General features: G+C 32.2%; 1 protein-coding gene across 4 annotated transcripts in view; it reads right to left on the bottom strand.

The window, feature by feature from the left end:
* The window catches only part of LRP1B (LDL receptor related protein 1B), a 1,871,086-nt gene that overhangs the window by 232,628 nt on the left and 1,615,699 nt on the right, over nucleotides 1-22,759 (bottom strand). For all 4 annotated transcript variants that reach the window (XM_053909160.1, XM_053909154.1, XM_053909157.1 and 1 more), the window contains exons 58-60: nucleotides 18,129-18,251; nucleotides 15,710-15,891; nucleotides 6,347-6,546 (exon numbers count right to left, since the gene is read on the bottom strand). In XM_053909160.1, the coding sequence (XP_053765135.1) occupies nucleotides 6,347-6,546; nucleotides 15,710-15,891; nucleotides 18,129-18,251 (505 nt within the window). The remainder of the gene's footprint in view (nucleotides 1-6,346; nucleotides 6,547-15,709; nucleotides 15,892-18,128; nucleotides 18,252-22,759) is intronic.

Below are 22,759 nucleotides of genomic sequence, written 5' to 3'. Positions count from 1 at the left end.
AAATCAATGACAAAAGATCTTTACTTTGGTCTCATTTCAGAAATTTGCAGCACAAATTTTGAAATAAAATCTAGATGTTTTTCTATAGGCAGGAGATACAGTTAGTTTGGAAATAACAAACTGTAACATAAAAATGTCCCACTAAAGCAGGGTGTACATTTTTAAGCAACATTTTTGTTCTCTTTACTATCCCAAATGAACTAGTACCTTTATTTATTTTTGAGAGACAAAGAGAGACAGAGCATGAGCAGGGGAGGGGCAGAGAGCGAGGGAGACACAGAATCAGAAGCAGGCTTTAGGCTCTGAGCTGTCAGCACAGAGCCTGATATGGGGCTTGAACTCACGAACCGAGAGATCATGACCTGAGCAGAAGTCAGATGCTTAACAGACTAAGTCACCCTGGTCCCTAAAGGTTTATTACTTCTTATCCAAAATCAAAGCCTAAAATTCTCTGAGGATTGTTGCACTTTGAGACTGGTAGGAATCAGTCCCAAACATATATACCTACAAGAATATTATTATGTATATATTTAGAATATTTTATTTTTATATAAAGACACTTATACATTTAAACACTAAGCATTTCAATACAAGAATATTTTAAAATTATCTAATCTTTAACTAGATGTATTTTCTATCTCAAGTGAAAGTAAGAAGAGAAAGAATCATTCAATTTTAATCTTTCTTCCAGATAAATTATCAGGTGTTCTGAAATGCTTTTTAGGGAAAGATACATTACATTAGAGGTTGTTTAATCATATCCTTAGAATTCCTCTTATGCTGACCCTTTTGTTAAAGTTAATGTACCTCTCATCAAAGCAGAGCTTTTCAAGAAGAATCTCTAAGTTATGCCTAATTTGGTACTTATTAAATTCCTTGTAAAATGGACAAATATATGTGATACTAATGTCATCAAAATTAGAAGTTCTTTTTCCCTAGATAAGTGCATAATATAAAATATTCACTTAATATTTGCACCTTGACCACCAATATTTCTGCTATTTTAGGCTTACAGATGCATCTCTCTCCTGTTTTTTATCCAATTAACTTTTGAATGTAATACTTTATCCCCATTCCCACAGCTATAATCACTTCAAGTATTTTCTCCTAAAATATTTTAACAGCCTCTAAATTGGTTGCTTTTCTAGGGTCTTTCATTTTCCATACTGTTGTCAAGTTTAATGACAGCACTCTTTCAGCTAAACACCATCAATGGCTCCCTATGACCTAGAGAATAAATTCCAAATTATTTAGCATACAAGGTCTGTCACAATCTGTCCTAAATTTGCCCATGTTCATCTAGTGACATTATCTCCCTCTTATATAACTTCTAGTCATGGCCAAATTGTATAAACCCCATGCTGCTTCAAGACTCTATTACATCTTTGCACATGCTGTTCCCTCTGTGTAAAGAATCCTTTATACATTTTGCCATATGGAGAACTTGTACCAATATCTCACATTTCTCAAAGATTCCCTTACTTCAGCAATAGCTTTCTTACTACTCCATGCATTTTCAAAATATTTTGCATATTCCTCTAACCCCAATCTAATTTATGTTTTTACTTGCATATCAGCATTTTCCATTATTACAAGTGCTTTAAAACCACAAATTTATTCATCTTTGTAACTTGAGAGCCTAGCATAAGGCATGGCATCGAAAGAGCCATCAATATTTGTTGAATGAATACATGAATGACTGAATGGGCAGATCGAAAGGGAAGAAATCAAAAAACTAAAAAAAAAAAAAAATGAACTAATGAAAATTTGATTTAAATAAAACTTACTCAGTCATCCAGGAGCATATATAATATTCTATGGCATCATTTTATTAAACCATATCAATATATAATTATTATAGTAAATACCAGAAAAATGATATACAGAGACATTAGGAAGAGGTTCACAAGACTAAGATTGCATCTAGATGTGCCTAAGCTGGCAAATTGACTGTTTATTTTTTATTTAATTTTGCAATGTGGTGTTTAGACTGGTAGGAAGGTGGGTTGGGGTAGAGGAGATAGCAGAGAAAGATAGATGGAAATTCTTAAGCAAATTGTAAGTCACATATACCATGGAGGTAATCAGATCTATTATTTAGGGCATAGAATTCCGAATTTTTAGAATTTCTTAGGCTGGATAAGTAATAATTAAGTAATGTTTCATGTATGAAGTTACTGAACGGTTAAATAAGAATATGTTTGGAGGAAAAAAAAAACCTGCCAGGGTTTAATTTTTCTCCATTATTAAGATTTGGCTTATCAAATGGAAGCCAAAATTCTGAAATTTCTCATATATCTTTCATATTCTCAAATTACTTTGTCATGATTGACATATCCCACTCTTAATAAGCTTTGGTCCCACTCTCTAAGAATAAATGAGAACAATAACACTAGTCTAGTTAAGAGAATAAGAAAAGAGATCAGTGACCAAACTAATGGGAAAGTTACTATTGATGTCAAAGTCTCATTTTCCACCTCCAAATACACAATCAAGAAACCACAGCATTCTCTATGTCTTTACCAGGAAAGTGCGAGAAATATAAAAATGCTACTCCCCTTCACAAACATGACAAATGAATGCCTCTTTTTCCACTGACTGTGGAATTAGCATAATTTAGGCTGCCTACAATGAGTAGCTCATTAGTAACTACTAGGTAATTGTTGGCTTACATTCAGTTATTGGCAGATGCCTGATAAGATGCTTAATGAATTTTTCATTAGTCTTTCTGAGAAAGCCTTCAGGAGAAAATACTTCTGATGGCATCAACTCTTTTACTTTCTTTTTCTCCCCTGGAGCCTCCAAGTATTTTCAAAATCAAATTTTAAAATGTTGATAACATCATACCTGGGTATCTTTCAGCCAAATATTTTACTCTAATAAATATAGTGCTATTTCTCCCTGCTATATATGTCCTTCTACCCAAAGTCACCATGACTACCATGATTGAAAGACGTTTCATTTATACATATTTAATTTTGTATTAAGTTTTCAAAGCATTAGTCACCCACATATCTGACATCATTTTTAATAATGAATCGGAGATGGAATCAATAGTTTCTAACAGACAACATTTTTAACTACAATTTGTGTTCAAACACGAAGTCTCCAATGCAAATAGGCAAATATTTGATGCCGAAATATATGTTTTCAATATTCACTTATCTGACCAAAACTTGTTTAAATAATATTGTACAGTGAACAGTTTTAGTAGAAAGTAAGACATTCACAACAACCTAGAGCTTTATATAGATGCTAAAAATAAATGGGTTCCTAGTTACATGGGGAAAATACTGATTACCACAATAAAACTTTCAATTATATCATCTGAGAATGTTGCAGAACATTTCATTATTGATTCTTTGGAGAAGATATAACTGCTGAATGCTAAGTGTGATTCTGATTTGTCAACATTACTTTTGCTGTAATTAAAATCCTAAAGTCATCTTTAAATAATTCTTCACTCAAATTGCATCCTGATGAGTTTCTTTATCTCTATAATTGCATTGCCAACACCTAAATAAGTGACTCATCCAACTACACTTGTGATACCTCAATGTTCTTACCCTTAAAAAAGCACCTCAAAAAGCTTTCTGTCAGCTATGATAGTTAGAATAATATATTTGTTTAAACATCAACTGAGAAGAACTTAGGCAAATAATTAAGTGGTATGACTTCAGTGACTTTTGTCTCCTTTGTTTTTATTTGTTTACTTATTCATTTACTTTTAAACTCTGTGACTTGATCCTTCTGAGGACTGCACACTGGCACACATTTGCAAGGTCTCACCTGGCAATAAGATTATCAATAATCCTCTCTTATCATCTCCTCCCATTTCCCTCCACCCAGGGTGTTGTTCTAAGCTTACTGCCAGAGAAGAAAGCAGCCTGATAAGCTAAACCATGCTACTGGGTGGGCTTTCTTTGGGACCTCTCTGTGAAGATAGGTCCCTCTTACTATTTGAAGATAAAAACACCTAATGACAAAGGTGATGTTAGTTCAATAAAGATGAATAAAAAGCCATCAATAAAAAGCCATTTGTCTTCCCTGACTTCAAACTGTCTTCAATCATCAAGACAGTATGGTACTGGCACAAGAACAGACACTCAGATCAATGGAACAGCATAGAGAACCCAGAAATGGGTCCACAAACATATGGCCAACTAATCTTTGACAAAACAGGAAAGAATATCCAATGGAATAAAGACAGTCTCTTCAGCAAGCAGTGCTGGAAAACTGGACAGCAACATGCAGAAGAGTGGACCTGGACCACTTCCTTACACCGTACACAAAAATAAACTCAAAATGGATGAAAGACCTAAATGTAAGACAGGAAACCATCAAAATCCTCAAGGAGAAAGCAGGCAAAAACCTCTTTGACCTTGGCTGCTGTACTTTCTTACTCAACATGTCTCCGGAGGCAAGGGAAACAAAAGCAAAAATGAACTATTGGAACCTCATCAAAGTAAAAAGCTTCTGCACAGCAAAGGAAACAATCCACAAAACTAAAAGGCAACTGACAGAATGGGAGAAGATATCTGCAAACGACATATCAGATAAAGGGTTAGTATCCAAAATCTGTAAAGAACTTATCAAACTCAACACCCAAAAAAACAAATAATCCAGTGAAGAAATGGGCAGAGGACATGGACAGACACTTCTCCAAAGAAGACATCCAGATGGCCAACCGACACATGAAAAAATGCTCCACATCACTCATCATCAGGGAAATACAAATCAAAACCACAATGAGATACCACCTCACACCTGTCAGAATGGCTCACATTAACAACTCAGGCAACAACAGATGTTGGTGAGGATGCGGAGAAAGGGGATCTCTTTTGCATTGCTGGTGGGAATGCAAACTGGTGCAGCCACTCTGGAAAACAGTATGGAGGTTCCTCAAAAAATTAAAGTAGAACTACCCTATTACCCAGCAATTGCACTACTAGGTATTTATCCAAGGGATACAGGTGTGCTGTTTTTAAGGGGCACATGCACCCCAATGTTTATAGCAGCATTATCAACAACAGGCAAAGTATGGAAATAACTCAAATGTCCATTGGCAGATAGGTTGATAAAGAAGATATGGTATGTATATACAATGGAGTATTACCCGGCAATCAAAAAGAATGATTCTTTCCATTTGCAACTATGTGGATGGAACTAGAGGGTATTATACTAAGTGAAATTAGTCAGAGAAAGACAAATATCATATGATTTCACTCATATGAGTACTTTAAGAGACAAAAACAGATGAACATAAGGGAAGGGAAGCAAAAATAATAAACAGGGAGGGGGACAAAACATAAGAGACTCTTAAATATGGAGAACAGAGGGTTGCTGGAGGGGTTGTGGAGGGTGGATGGGCTAAAAGGGTAAGGGGCACTAAGGAATCTACTCCTGAAATTATTGTTGCACTATATGCTAACTAACTTGGATGTATATTAAAATATAAAAATAAAAAATAAATAAAAAATTATCTTCTTCATTCTGGGAAAAGTGTCATCTTTAAACCCCTAAAGTATTTTGAGTGTTCACTGGAATTATTTGTGGTTTCTGTTACATCTCTGTCATCTCTGTCTTTGTCATCATGTCCTTCTCCATTGCTCTTATGAATTCCCTCATCCTCAGCTATTTTTCTTTAAGACCTCCCCGTCATCCCTAATTCCAGTGTTACTTTCCTCATATCTAATTCCTTCATTCATATCCTTTATATTGAGTTTTTTAATCTACTCAGAGTTATAAAAAATAGAAAAATAAAGTATCTGTAGAATTTTATATTCATTCATATTCAAATAATGTCCTGTATGTTACTGTAATTTGATGGCTGTTTTCCAGTTTAATTTTAGTGGCCATTGTTGATTAGATAACAATAAATTTGATCATGTATGCAGTAGAATTGATAACTTTTAAATGCTATTACTTCAGTGTCTTTCGAGAACTATACTCTTATTTGGTATTTTTAAAAAACTTAGCCCTACCAGATTGCAATAATAATCTTATGTTTACAGGCATATAACCTTCTATCTCAATCCCTTAAGATTGTATGTATATATTAACTAAGAAAAAAATTGTTCATTTACTGTAAAAACTACTTTGAAAGGTACAATTAGAGAAAATATTGCCAATGACTTTTATACATGATTACAGAAGTTCTGAGTAAATATATCTAATTCTTATTTACCAATATTGTCATAAAGGAACATGATCATGTAATCTTAAGTTACAAAATTAATTTAATGAGAAAAATTATATATAATGAATACATAAGTGTGTACATATTTTCTAAATGAATAATGTACGTACTGATAAAATACTGAGTCATTTGTGCTACTGGACCAACCTGTGTGTCTATGAGATCCATCCATGTTGCTAAATTCAATATGATTTTCATCAGCCCAGTAGAGTCTACGGTTGACATAATCTATAGTTAGTGCCATAGGTCTGGAAATCTTGGTTTCTATGACAACACTCTGATTGGTTCCATCCATTCCAACACGGCCAATGTGAGGATACTCACAGCAATCAATCCAATACAAATACCTAGGAAAAAAAAATCAATAACAATTTTGTTTACAGACACTCAGGGAGTAAAACATCATATGATATTTCACTTATTTTCTCAGCTATTCCCTAGTTAATTCTTGGTATCTCTAAGAACTGTAACTTCTAAGAAGCATACCTTAATGCAAGCTTTTCTTATGATTTTTATTAAACATATAGTACACTTTGAAATATCCATATAATTTTAAACATGTTTCCTATAGCACACAAACCCCTATATGTATATTATATAACATATAATATATCTGCAAGTGTTAACAAGGTACAGATCTCTAAAACTAACAGAGGTAAGGCTTCAAAACGCATCTGTAATGTTGGAGGAATAACACTATCTAGATATATACTTTTTTCTTTTGGCTCATTACCAGTGAAAAATTCAAAATGATTTATGGAGGAGTACTTTATATTTTCCTGAATATGCATTGTTCAGTGTGGTAGCCTTTAGCTAATTGTGACTCTTTACATTTAAGTTCATTAAAATCATATAAAATTAAGTAGACTGAATTGTTCCTCAGTCATACTAGCCACATTTCAAGTGCTAGATAATCATATGTTGGACAACATTGATTTCAATTATGTTATTAGAAGTTCTAGAGTAGGGTATTTCAGGTAGTAGGGAAAAAAACAATAAAAGGAAGAAAATTATATTGCTACTAAAACTAATTGAGGTAAACATAAATATTGCATCCCATAAAATGTAAATACTATTTAAGTGATAGGAATTACTGAGGAATTTCTATTTAATTAAACCCATTATTTTTTATCATAGTGGAAAAAGTCACTTTACGTTTTGAATATGTTCCTTCTCTCTATAATTCAAGATATGAGTTAGAGGATCTTTAATGTCCTTTTCACATTCCAACACTAAAACTGAAACTTACTAACCCAATTAGTTGCCCCAGATCCATTCTTTTCTTTTTAGTAAGTGTAGAACCATGGACAATTAATTCTTCAAATTTGGAGAATGTATAATTAAAATAATATGGTATGAAAATTATTCTATATGGTTTATAACTGGCATATTCAGTTTAAAATCAAACTTTTCTTAAAGAAAACTTTTTCTCATACATTCTGACAGTGATAGTTATGTGTAGACATTTTAACCACACACTATAACAAAATAAAAGTTTTGAGGGAAAACCATTTATCAGATACTGGGGTAACATAAATGATAATTGTAAGAAATATGGGCATTTTTGTGCTGACAATCATTTTGGGGTGTTCTGCATAAAGGCAGGGGATAATGGATTATAAAGATTTTTTAAAAGTTCTTTACTAGCAAAAATATCATGAAGAGTCCTAATTAAGCAGGGCAGTTAAAATGAGAAATTTGTATCTATCTGGTAAGGACTAAATGAAAAGTAGATTCAAGAGCTGAGATTCACAGAGAGCTCTGAGAGTGAGAATTTAAAAGCAAATTTGAATCTGGAAATACAACAGTCAAGTTTGTATAAGATGATACTGGAATTGCTAGCCAATGCTTATGTATATCTATGTAGTTTTGCACAAATTGAAAACCTCAAATCATCGAATAATACTAGATATCAAGCCTTTCAGAAATGGATTAAGTGTACTTCTTAAATCTTGAATTATTTTAAGTTATTTAAATCTTGAATTATTATATTTTTATTTATAAAGCAAACATATGTCAACAAACACATTGTGTCTAGAAAACCACACAATATGTTTCTTTCTAGTAAATTTATGGAGGTACACCTTGCTGTCTTGCTGGAGATAATGGCAGTATAGATAAAGGGGAAGAAACTGAATCAGAAAGAAGTAAAAATGCAAAGACAGTTTATCTCATTGAAATCAGAACATTCCTCCTTGCCTTACTGACTCTGAATCTTGGTAACACTAACATAGCAATTTTTTTTTTCCCTAATAGATGATATCATATGCCAGCTTCTCTCAACCATGTTAGATATGACCAAATATATTTGGGCTTCTATACAACCATGATGTTTTTGAGACTAAATATAAGCAAATAAAAATTTAAAGCAGTATTGTAATAACTTCTGTAACATTAAAAAGAACATGCCAATTTGGACTTAATTAGAGGCAGTATTCATATTTCTATTTAGCTATTTACTCTACATGTGTTTGCATTATAATTAAAAAACATACCAAAAGTAAAAAAAAAAAAAAAAAAAAAAAGAGAGAAAAAAAAAAGAAAAGTTTGCTCCATCAAATGTTATCAACAAAGTATTGCAAACTACTGAATGTGAATAATAATGTTTTTGAAGTCATTAAGTAAATTACAAATTCCAAAAGGTCAGACATCCATATAATAGCAATTTACAATTTTTATTTGTAATCTGAATTTTTTTTTTTCTTTTTGGCTAGTCTTATCACCACCTTGAACCAAGATGCCAAGAATAGGAAGAGCACATTTCATGGAGTCTAACATCTGTTACATCAGTCCCAGAAAACTCTCTAACAGCTCTCATCCTAAAATCCTGTCCTTGCCATTCAAACTCTCCTTTTTTAGGCACAAACACACTTCTTCCAGTTCTCCCAACCATTAAAAAATGTGTCAGTTCTAGGGCATCTGGGTGGCTCAGATGGTTAAGCACCTGATTCTTGATTTCGGCTCAGGTCATGATCTCACGATTAGTGAGTTCAAGCCCCGCGTTGGGCTCTGTGCTGACACTGTGGAGCCTGCTTGAGATTCTCTTTCCCTCTCTCTCTGCCTCTCCTTTGCTTGCACTCTCTCTCTCTCTCTCTCAAAATAAATAAACATTAAAAATATATATTTAAAAATGTGTCCGTTCAGCTCAAGTTGGATTATTTACAGTCCCACATTTTCACTTCTCTGTTTCCATGAGATCACTGACCCTTCTCCTTCCCCTTCAATTATATAGATCTTCTCATTCAGACATAATTTGCTTTGCCCTTCTATTATCCACAAATTCTTCCCTGATCAATGTTACTTCACATTTTTCAAGATGGTTACAAGATTGTTAAATGCTTTTTTAAACAAAGTAAGCATCATCTTTTTTATCGTGAGGGCCTTTAATATGCTTTAATCTGACATAGTGATTCTCTCGGAACTATAGTGTCCCTTTCTTTATCACATAGTCTTGGGTGATAGCATTTATTTTCCTAGTAAATAGAAAACAGGAAACAAACTTTGGGAAACTGTGTTTTAGCTTTTCTGTCCTATAGAATTACTTTTTTTTTTTATTGCATGTATAATTGAGCAATGTATATATTGTAAACATAGGAACCCCCAAAGCAGTAATGATGTAGATTCTCAGGTCTCCTAATCAGATCAGAGAATCTACCTCAATAAGTCAGCAGGTGTAACAAGTGTAATAAACCCAAGAGCATTTTTTTTTTTTTTTCCTGAGAGAGAGAGAGAGCATGAGGGAGAGGGAGAATCCCAAGCAGGCTCCACGCTCTGCACAAAGTCCTATGAGGGGCTCAATTACACAACCCTGGGATCATGACCTGAGCCAAGATCAAGAGTCAAAGGCTCAAATGACTGAGCCACCCAGGCACCCCAGCCCAGAACCATTTTTAAGTAGATTGAGAACATATTTTGAAACAATAATTTGTTGAGGCAATATTATGTACCAGATACTTCTTAGAATTAGAACACCGAGATAAACAGATATGATTTTTGTGTTTAAAAATCTCTCAGTGAATACAATGGTGGTAGATGTAAAACAAATGAAAACAATATTATGATAAAACTATTTTACTATGGAGGCACAAAAGAGGGAATAATAATTTTACTTAGATGGAAGAAAGCATGAAAGAAATCTCGTGCTCACTGATAGTTCTTTGAAACATAAATCTTATTTTCATAGCCAGCTTAAGATAAGAATAATCTTTATCTTTTTCAGATTTTAGAACAAAGTATAACTAAACTGATGATTTTAATGCTGTAACAGGTCTTAAAGATAATGTAGCCTAATACCTTCATTTTACTGATAAACTGAGACCATATAAGATTATGTGTGTTGTCATAGTCTACTATGATACAGTTGAAACAAGGGCTCAGGTCTCTAGATTTATAAACTAACTTTTTCTCTAAGCAGAACTATGCAGAGTCTTAAGGAAATGAATTCTAGAAACAGATTAATTGGGTTCAAATTTCAGGTCCACATATTACTAGCTATGTGAGTCAGGACACTTTAATTAGCCTACGTGAGCCTGTATTTACTCACATGTTGAAAAGAAAAATAATAATATTAGTTCCCTAATAATTATAGGGAAAAATTTAGAAAACTGATAAGCATGGAGTGTTTAGCAAACATTATTATTATTCATCTGTACTAGATATGTAATATATATCATATAAATGTGTACACTTTCTGTATATTGGTTTTATTTAATAGGTTATTAATAGGTTATTGTGTTTGGTTAATAGGTTAACTGTTGCATCCAGATTGTGTGTATAGTATTACATGATTTTTCTGGATTTTGTGTTATTACATGATTTTTTTATTTAAGTACTTATCAACCAAAAGAGTATATTCTATTGCATGGAAGAAAAGTATAGTTTAACTGTATTCAGGTATAAATGCGTCTTCACAGACACAGGATTTCTCTCTTATGGGTAGCTACCTTCCGATGGCTAAATTTCATTTCCTTTTCCATACTTAAGCCCTATTACTATACTTTTTTTTTCAAGTTTTTCAATAAGTCTGTACTAGTGTACTGGTATTTTCAACACCTGAAATTCAACTTCTTAAAAACTAGCTGAGTACAAAATTTTTTTAAATAATTAAAGCTGAAAAATGAAAACTTCAGTGAAAGTGTCAAAAGAGGAGTTCTAAATCTCACCCATATAGTAGGTAATGTTTACCTAAGATCACATCTGAAAAACCTCAGCCCCAAATAATATCTACTCTGTAAGTTATAACAAAGTGTGAACTACACAACAGTGCCAGCTGTAACCATAACAACAGACTTCTGTGGTTCCTGAGGATGTCTTTTATAGTTTAATGAAATATACTACATTTCTTTAAAACAAATTAAAGTAGAAGTCTGCTCAGTTTTTACTGTTTTCCCCCCAAAATTTAGGGAATATACCAGAGACAATTCTTCCAACTGCAATTGTTTCTTATTTGAATTATAATTTTTTTATATTCATTTCCTGTATATTTTGACTAAATATAGGAATATAGGCTTAAAAATTGGTAGGGAAAGGATGGTTTAATGTGGCTGTTTATTTTAATAAAATATTTGTTTCCCCACAGAAATCAGAAACTGAGTTTTCATTCCTGATATACCTTTCCTTCCCTTACAACAAAAGTTCCCTTATGACTCTTGTCCTTGAAACATGCAGGTTATTTACATACTGATGTATTGGTTTGGGTAATGATGCAGGTAAAATGTCCCTGTAGCTATAACCCTATTTGCTGTGTACATCCAGTTGCCCATTTATTATTTCCTTTTGCGGTGAATTTAACAACTTCTGTATTAGGCACAAAAAATGATCAAGCCATGGCCCTTTTGCTAAAAGAACTCATTTTCTAGATGGAGAGATAAATATTTATACCAATAATAGTCATATATACACCTGAAATTAATCTAATATTTTATGTCAATTATACCTCAAAAAATAAATTAAAAAAATTTTAAAGTCATATAATGGAATGTGTTCAATATGTGGGGTCTTCTTAGTCAGAACTGGGGAAAGTTTCACATAGGAACAGATATTTTCTGCTCTTGTTGGAAAAACAGAAAGTTATTCCAACTAGAGGAAAATAAGAAGGGCATTCTACGAAGAAAGAATGACATAAGGCAAGATACAGAAGCATAAAATGCGTCCTTGGCAAATTTATTTTCACTATCGTTACCTACATTGGCAATAATCTCTTCCAATCACAAGTTCTTTAAAGTCCTCTTTGCTTTCCCAGAGAGCTTACTTATTCTTTTGGCCTGAAATACCTCCTGCTCTGAAGGGCACTGCATCACTGGCTAATTCTTACTCCACTAGTTTTATCCAGGAAGGTTCTCTGATTCCAGTTGAGATAAAAACATTTTCTATTTCCCCCACCCCCCCCATTTTTATAAACTTAAAAAAAACTGCATTGTATTATAATTATTTATTTACCTACCCACTGAACCATGAAACACCTGGAGATAGCACTGTGCCTTTTATTTTTATACTCCTACCTAGAGCACTGCCAGATGTACACTAAATGTTAAAGAAATGTGAGTTGAATAAATGAATGGGTACATTAATTTTCTGTTAACTAGTCATATCACACATTCACTTTATTGTCTATCATAATGGTCTTTTGCTATGTGATTACCTGAAATAACTTGTTAATCATCCAAAAAGATATAATAATGCTCAGTATGGCTTTAATATTATATTTTCTATTCTACTTTAAAATGTGTATGTGTGTGTGTATTTTTTTCTGCATAAACAACTCTTATAAATATTGATGTAAATAATATTAATTGCCCCAAACTTATGATAAATTAAAACAGTAATTCTCAAACTAAACCAGACAACAGAATGATTAGGATAATTGGATCTCAGCTGAATTTCAATATAACAATCAGGAAGATGATTGATCTGTCTACTTGTATCTTCTTTACCATTCTTGCTTAGTAACTACCATATCCAAATTGATATTGTGACCATTGGGATACTATTTAAAAAATATAATATTTTTAATATAATAAATATTTTAAATATTATTTTAAATATTATTTTAAATATTATTTTAAATATTTTAAATATTTTAAATATTTTTAAATATATTTTAAATATTTAAAATATAAAAATATTTTAAATATTATTTTAAATATTAAAAATATTTTAAATAATAAATATTTATTTATTATTGAGAGAGACAGAGAGAGAGAGAGAGAGAGAGAGAGAGCAGGAATGGGGAGGGGCAGAAAGAGAGGAAGACACAGAATCCAAAGCAGGCTCCAGGCTTTGAGGTGTCAGCACAGAGCCTGACGCAGGGCTTGAATTCACAGACCTCACGATCATGAGTTACTTCATTACATTAGTCCAGTGATCTTTACTCTCCTTTAAACAAATCCTTGCCTTATTCCTCACTAAATATCAGGACAGAAATCACATTTCTCCAGGAAACAGCGGCCAGTAGTATTGGCAAATTCAAAACATGCATAAATTGCAATGTTATTCTGATGTGGAAAGGTACAAGGGGATTTTTATTACATAATATTACAATATAAGTTGATATATTTTGAAGCAGAATTACACAATAATTTAGACAGTTATGGAAACTTCACCCTGAAGCTAGTCTCATAAAAACTAAAATCTAAGTTGTCCTATTGTCTCACTCTGGGGAATGAGAAAAACAGAATGAACAAAAAGGTGTCATTAAATTTTACGTGTTAAAATAGGTAGCTTTAATTGTTTAATAAGAAGATACCATTTTTATCTGTTTCTTTTTGTTATAATGTGGCATATCCATATCATAATAAAATATTATCCAAAATTGAAATCAATGGAGTCTTTCATAACATTTACAATAATTTAGTACTTCACCGTTTTGACTGACACTTTTGATGGATGGGTTTATGTTAACGACAACTTAAGGCTGCCTTTGGTTTACAGGGTAATAATACCTGTAACTGGGAGAAATAAAACTTAAAGCTAGACTCAGCTATGTTCACTAGGCTAGGACATTTTTGTTTTATAACAAGTAAATTCCCCAAACCTTTATGACCTACAGGTAATGTTTGTTTAATATGAAGCATCCTAAAGAGTATGAAAGGAAAAACTAAGTCAGCCATACTGATTTTGAAGAAAAAGGCAATGTTTTGAACATGCTAAAATAAATATCTTCTGATAAAATATTGAAGGAATTAAAGTATTCACATTCTTATGAATGAATGATGATAATAGTCAAACTTATTACATCTGGTCATTATTTCCTGAAACATATTAAAAACAGACTCTCTTGTGATTCTGTTTCGATTAAAATGGAATTGACATTCTTTTGAATTTTCTGTTGCTATGGAAAAGAAAATACTTTAAGAGTTAAAAAGTGGTACATAATTATACAGCAAAAAGTTAAAAGTTGCACATTACCTTGGAAACAGGAGAGTATCTACAGTACAAGGCTTCTCCTATTAGGTACTGCTTCTACCCAAAGTGTTTAAACTTAAGATATAAAATATACTTTGATATGATCACATTGCCAAATATGAATATAAAGGACCAAAAAACATAGATACAACCTATTAGCAAGAAGCAATGTCTAATTGTTGAATATGTTATGATACAAGCAGTGATTTCATGAAAGTATTAAGTAAAATTAATTTATATAGCAGAAAATTTAGAGCACTACAGTTATAACACTTGTTACTGTGAATGTGTCCTATTTTTAAAAATAAAATTTTCTCTACATTTGCTATTTTAACAGGCATGTTGAGTAGGTTGAACTTCTACAGAGATCATTTTGGAGTATATAATCACTCTAAATTATAGTGCAAAAAAAGAAAAAAAAGGAAAGGCATGCCTTCTCTAACTACCAAAAAAACATAATTAAAAGTGAATGATAATGGTCATAATCCATAAAACTTTAGCAGGCATACACCTAACTTTGACACCTAAGCTCTGACACCTTAATGTGTGTTCATCCCTCACCTGGAATCTCCAGCTTGCTGGCTTTAATCCTTACAATGACTTGCTCTCCTTTCTCACAATGAAATGCAACTGACACACAGCTCCAGTATGAATCGTTCTCAATATTTCCACTATACTATCCTTTTTGAGTGCACAGATAATGCACCTGGTTACTTATTATCCATGGATACTACTTATGTGTCTTGCCCTAAAGTGGTACAGGAATTACATCATACATATTTGGACTACCACAGTCGTTGCCTTTGCTCCAACACTTAAAGGCAATAAATTTGAGAAATCTGTATGTTTTAATTTCTGATATATTTAGATTACTTAGAAAAATAGTTGTTTAAAACTTTTAAAAATACCTGCTGTTAAATCTCATCATTTCAAATGTTTTTCTTTCTCACTGTGAGAGTCACATTTCTATTTTTGACTTCTCAATAAGAATGTCCACACATTACATTTTATATTGGTTTTCATGTTAAAACCTACAGAATGAGATTTACCACACTGAATGTAACCCACAGTTTCAATCTTTAATTTAAGATTCTCAATGTTACAAACCCAGCTCGAGGATCTAAAGACAGGTCCCTGGGGAACTTCAGCTTTTTGCTAACGAGTATAGTAGGGTACAAGCCATTGAGCTTGGATACTTCAATGATCCTTTTTTCTGTGTCAGACCAATAGAGGTTTTTTCCAATCCAATCGACAGCAAGTGCGTTGGGAACAGCTGTGTTATGCACTACCTAACAAAATAAGAATTTAAAAGGTTAACAATGTAAATACCTACAATAAGCACCGAGTAATTGTTTCTTGATTTTTACAGAGATTATAGAATTCTATTTAAACATTAGAAACGGAATTTAGATAAGCATAAGACATAGAACAAATTTACCCTAATAAAATTACTTGTTTGTGATGTGAGAAATTACCTAATATGTAATCAGTCCCTGAAAATTACATATGGATTTAAGAAGTAAACACCAAAATAAAAAACTGTTGGACAGTTGCAGAGTTGCACATTTTTGTTATACTTGTCTTCTAAAAATTAGGGGCAAAACTATCACATACAGATACATACACACAGAATTATTGATGTTATTAACCTTTAACAGATTTTGGGGAGATACCAATAGCATTCTCCAGTCTCCCAACTGGTTATGCTCTATTTAAATTATCTACAACAAGACAGAAAATGTACATTTGAGAACATACACTATTTTAACCTAACCAAAGGAAGTAAAATTCATACAACTGCTGTGCTTGATTCTAACCCATTACAATATCAACTATAATAAGAACATAAGCTTTGTATGTACAAATATGATGCATATAAAATAACTCAAGATTCTTGGTCTATATGATTACTATTTCTGAGTCCTCAGTTTTTTCAGGATTCTGTGAAATGAGAAACTGAAAGTTGGGGCTGTACAGAAGCCAATGGTCATATAATTAGAGGAAATAAAACAATAATGAAAGTTTATACTTATCCTTTCACTAATGTTATCAATAGTGAAGATATCTAAATCTATATCTAGATCTTTTATGTCTTACCCTAAAGTGGTACAGGAATTATATCATCCATATTTGGACTACCACAGTCGTTGCCTTTGCTCCAACACTTAAAGGCAATAAATTTGAGAAATCTGTATGTTTTTAATTTCTGATATAGATATAGATATAGATATATACACATATACATATGACAACATGGTCATTTTCAGCAACCAATGGTATCGATCTACTGTATTGAATTGCAAGACATCTTTTCTTCTTTCTCCCATATTCCAATTTTACAAATTTGGCATGGCTGAAAATTTACATTGTCATCCGTGAATTAGTGAATTAGAAAATCACTAATAAGAAAATCAGTGAATTAGTAATCCCAATAGGAAAAAAAGATTCATTTGTTACCCTATATTATGACATTATTTAAAGTAGTAATAGGTTAGTGGTGGCAAGATATTAGTTAATCCTTTAAAATATTAAAGTATATTCAAAACATATAAAGGTAATTAAAATTTTAAATGTCTTATAAAAATATGATCAAGCTTGGGTAATGTTAGTTTTATAGTTTTTATATACATTTTCAAAGAATTAAAAAAGAAAAATCCATTTCCTTATCTATGCCACATACTGATATTTATAAACTATCAGTTTATATATAAATACATAAATAAAGTTTATACATAAATACAGTCATTACAAATCACCTGAGCCCAACCTAATGGTTGCTCTGGCACTGCATATACACATTTTAAGATTTTATTAATATTTTTGAAATTGATTGCTCCCAATAAAATTTCTGTATGATATTATAGATGGTTACAAAAAAGTTAAGGCAATTGATGGGTTCTATAATACTTGAATTGAAGTGTCTTTATAATATATTTTACTGCATATATACAGTGCAAATAATTTTATTTTAAAACTCAACATAACACAGAAAAGGAGCCAAGTAGCTCATATCTAGAATGTGATATGTATTTAATTATGATACTGTCTAATCAGAACATTCATGATTTTTATAAAAATGCATTCAATTATTTCCAATATAGGAGGTTAATTTTAATAGCGCTGTAATTTCAATCTACAGTCTAGTAATTAATTTTTTTCAATCATAAATTCTCAGACTCAACTTTCCCCTTTTATATAAGTCAATACAATTGAAACTCAGGCACTAATCATTCAAGCCAAAAGCATCCCTCACAATTTCTAGGGCTGTGAATAAGGTTCCGAATGTTATTTAGTCAGTTTTATTTTTATCTTATTGCAAGTAACAGTGTTATAATGAAACATACGGATTAAAAAGCCTCATATTTCATATTTAAAGTATGTATTAACTTGCACTGTACAAATGTGAAATTCAAACCAACCTAATGCATTTTATGATTTGTATCATTACCATCAAATAACATTTTCTATTCAAGTCAGCTATACCAATAAAATATTCAATAATCCCATCATTGTAACATCTAGTTACCTTAATATCACTTCCATTTAAACACATTCTATTTATGCGGCTGCCATTGGGTCGGCTAGAATCAATCCAATAGATGAATTCTTCTCTGTAATCAAAGTCTATAGCAATAACATTGTTTAATCCCTAAAAATAAAAAAGGATATGTTTGAACAATAGTTAATAGAAATTATTTTTAAATGTCTTAGGAGTTTGTAAGAATCACTATCTCCCTTTGAACCTAGACAGTTATAGTTATGACAATGAATAGCATTTGTGACCAATTCTTTTTAAAAGCATCTTATCTTTACATTTCTCTATACCACACATTTAAGATGTTGTAAAATTTATTTGAAAATATTTTCCAAGTAGGTTTCAAAATTTTTGGAATGCTTATAAAGATTAGCCCCTGTTGTGGGTTAAAAAAAAAAAAAAAATATATATATATATATATATATATATATATATATATATATATATATAGTAAAATGAAAGACTCTCACTTTAGGTTAATGTTAAATAAATCTGAATTTAATGTCATTATTGTATGTTCTGTAGAGTAACCAGAAAAGAGCATACACCTAAATTTGCAACAGAAGATCACAGAAGATTTAAGATGAGCTTCAGATAGTCATCTGATGAAAGTCAGAAAAGAAGGTTTAGAAACCAATTTGTCCAAAATATTTTTTGTCAACAACATAAATTAGCTGCCTTGTTGTTGTTGTTGTTGTTGTGGTTGTGGTTGTTGGGTTTTTTTCTTCTTGAGACCCTCTAGCCAACATAGTGCCATATTAGAATTTACAAGTTATAACCTTAGGTGAGTATTTGACCAAAGAGGAACTGAGTAGCTAACATGTTTTTATCCTACATGGATATATGAGGATATGCCTGCCTTCAGACTCTTGGTTATGCATTTTTTTAACAAGTAACAAAACTTAACATGAATTCAACTGATGGATTTCTGGATGCCCCAGTTTTTTGGTTTGATACTTGTGCCTTTTTGACTGATTTAACAATTGTACATCAGGATCCTGGAATCTTCTTAGGTGCTGAATAATTCAAATAATTGCTGAGGGGCTAATTTAATTCTGACCTTTTGTTAAGGCTCATATGTTACTACCCTGATGGACTAACAAAACTTGGATCAGGATTTCCATTGTGTTAACTCATTTTAAGGCTTGGATAGTCTATTAATTTATAAATATTATATATTAAAAATATATGATGGAGGGGAAGTGGGTGGGGGATGGGCTAAATAAGTGATGGATATTAAGGAGGGCACCTGTGTTGAGCACTGTGTATTATACACAAGTGATAAATCACTAAATTCTACCAAATTTTGATTTCTGCCAAAATCAAAATTATGCTATATGTTAACTAGCTAGAATTTAATAAAAAATTGAAAAAAATTGACACTATAGACACTTGGCAAAGCCCTAAGAGATCATTGCCATATCTTTATATCTGTTGTAAAATTATATGTATATATTTATCCTAAAATTGTGATTAAGTCTCAAATTGTTTTGGGGGTCATTTATGAGTAGCTGTAGTCCTATAGGTTAAGGAATAGCACCCTGAGGGAGATGCGCTGTTTGGTTTGGGGAGGAGGGAAAGGAAAGATGATAATTACCACATCTGAATTCAGCTTCCAGATCCATTTCCCAAATTTAGAATTAGATAATGACACTGCATTAGATTTATATAGTCTTTCTTAAGACTCAGGCCCAGGCTACATTATTATTGTTCATAATTTTCTTTCTTTCCAATGATCTACAAGACTAACGATGGCCTAGTTATAGAAGCAATTCAGAAAAGGTTCTGGCAAATGCTCATTTTTTTTTTTCTTCTCACAGCAGGGCCAAAGTCTAGTGGTCATGGCATTAAAATCACAGGTTCACATCTTATGCTTAGCTATGTATTTGGCTTAACATGAGCAATCTCTTTCCTTTGCCCGAGATTATAAAGTTAATCTGAAATGGGCTAACTCCTTGGAAATTGGATTCCTTTGGCCATAAATAAGAGACAAAAGTAAACACGATTCTGTAAATTTCTCACTAAGCCCAGATGAATGAACACAAGTATACTTCTTCCTGACATTACTAATAAAAAATAACTGCTTAAAAAATTCAGTCACAGATTCAAAAGATTTGTTAAATATTAATTCACAAGCTAAAACTTGGAGGATTCCCCTTAATTAAATGCACTTCAGCATGCATATCTAGGAAGTTGTCCATGCAAAATCAAAGTTTTAAAATATAAATTGAGCATTGGGTCGCCTGGGTGGCTCAGTTGGTTGAGTGTCCAACTTTGGCTCAGGTCATGATCTCACAGTTTGTGAATTCCAGCCCCACGTCGGGCTCTATGCTGACAGCTCAGAGCCTGGAGCTTGCTTCGGGTACTGCGTCTCCCGCTCTCTCTGCTCCTCCCCTACTCGCACTCTGTATGTCTCTCTCTCTCAAAAATAAGTGAACATTAAAATAAAAATTAAAAAATAAAATAAAATATAAATTGAGTATAGCCCAAGTTTTGTAGAAAGTTTAATAAATGCACTTCAATAGAGTTTGTAATATCCTTTCTGTTCAAGTGTTTTTAACACCAGAGGAATATGGTAAGTGGGTTAGGGTTCTGTGATGGCCTGCAATTCAGATGGATGAATTGGAGTTTTACAGAGAAAAGGTAGACAGAATCTTGTCACTAACTTTAGGAAAGATTTACCCAGTCATGGCAGAATTATCCTATTCCTTTTTTTACAATAATCAATTTATATAATGAAAATTCAATTCCAAATTTAGCAATTCAACTATAATTAAATGAAAGCTATAAATGCAGAGGAACTGAAGCTCTGAATTCTGACATATCTATCTAAGCTGGTCATTTTTCTACAGCTTTACCCTTTAATCCCCACAGAAAACTTTGCAATTCTCTCTTCTCAGAATCATATGCAAGGAACATTAAAAAAGTCAAGGGCATGGGCAAACTAATGTCTAAACACTAAAGCCATTTCAGTGGTTTCAGAGCTGAAAATTGGTTTCATCAAAATCCTATTTGCTTCTTTCATTTCTATAGCTGAAGATCTGCACCCTTTGGTTCAAGATGATTAATTTAGGAAATTGTGTTTTGTTTCTCTACACAATTTTACTGGAATAAAAGCCACTGCAGAGATTGAAGTGGATAGCATTGGAAAGCTACTTGAGAAATGCACTTAAATTAATAAAATTAATATTTGATTAATGCATTTAATTTCTAACATCCATGTTATTAAAGTATAAGTACATTTTCTTTATGTATGTGGTGTATGGATTTAAATTATAGCCGGCCTACCTAAAACTACATTTTAGAATACATAGGGTAAAAAAAAAAATCTACGACCTGTTAAAATTTTTCACTGTAAAGCTTCATGAGATTGTATGGACTACAACAAAGAGAATCAAATTCAAGATATTAGGGTAAATCGTTCTTCCTAATAACCTACACACACACACACACACACACACACACACACACAATCCTCTCACATTTAAGACAAGGATGTTTTTTCACTTATTTTGACTGAGAGAAAATATGGAGATATAATTACTTCCGTTTTCTACTTCATTCTGCACATGTAGACAGAAATCTCTGAGGAAAAAAAATGTTTCTACTGCCTAGAACTCCTTGAAAATTTCTATAATGCTGTAATGAAATGCAGTTAAAAATATCTTTCCTGACAGAAATGATATATTCCAAACAGACTGCAGGCAAAACTGGATGTAAGGCTTGTCTCTAGTTTTTTGGGTATCTATTTCCTTACTCAGTGGTCACATTAATAAATGCTTTCAAAAGACAGATGTTCAGAGTCCTTATGAGCATCCTTATCTTTCTCACTCCCTTTTCATTTTCTTAAACACTACACTAAGAAAACTATCTGGAAGTCATCCCCACTTAGGTACTAGTGATGGCAATGGTCAAAAAAGATACCACGAGGAAAAAATTGCTATCTGAAAGTGTGCATTAAAGTGGTTTGGGTATATGAAATACTTAAATGATGCATACAGGAAAAAATCATTTTGCTCCATTAAGAACAATCTCTGATAACATATTAGCTATGAAGACAACAAAAGGGATACCAGTAGAAATGTCCTGAGTCACAGGATTGGAAAATAAAGCAAGGGGATGTCACTGAAGCTCTGTAATAGTCTTCCGTGAAGTCAATAAATATTGTTGCTATTTTAGTTATTAGTTCAACTGAGCTTATAAACAGACTGTCCTAAAGAGAGAACTTTTTCCCTTTATGATAGCAGAGTCTAAAAGGAAGAAATGGTAAACAAATACACAAAAACAACCTAGTAAAAAGAAAATAAGCCTGTTCCTTTTGCAGGGGCCATACAAGGACTGGCACATCTAACTTGGAAGGTATAGAGAGGCTTAGAGGGGGTATGGAGACCAACTCCAAAAGAAAAAGATAATTTTCAACATTTGCTAATTTTGTTATAAGCTTAAAATTAGACTGCGTGGAAGAAAAGAATTAAGTTAAATAATATAGAAAAACATTTGGGCAGCAAACACTTTTCCATTTTAGCATAGTTATAAATACTAAAACTTTTTCTCTGGAATTATTTCTCTTATATTATTCATCTCTTAAAGAGATAGCTGTCTAATTCTTATATTTTAAATAG

This window comes from Panthera pardus, unplaced genomic scaffold, assembly GCF_024362965.1.
Source record: "Panthera pardus isolate Hobbes unplaced genomic scaffold, ASM2436296v1 HiC_scaffold_10, whole genome shotgun sequence".
Lineage (NCBI taxonomy): Eukaryota > Metazoa > Chordata > Mammalia > Carnivora > Felidae > Panthera > Panthera pardus.
The sequence above is the reverse complement of the archived record's forward strand: the minus strand, read 5'-3'. Positions and strand labels throughout refer to the sequence as shown.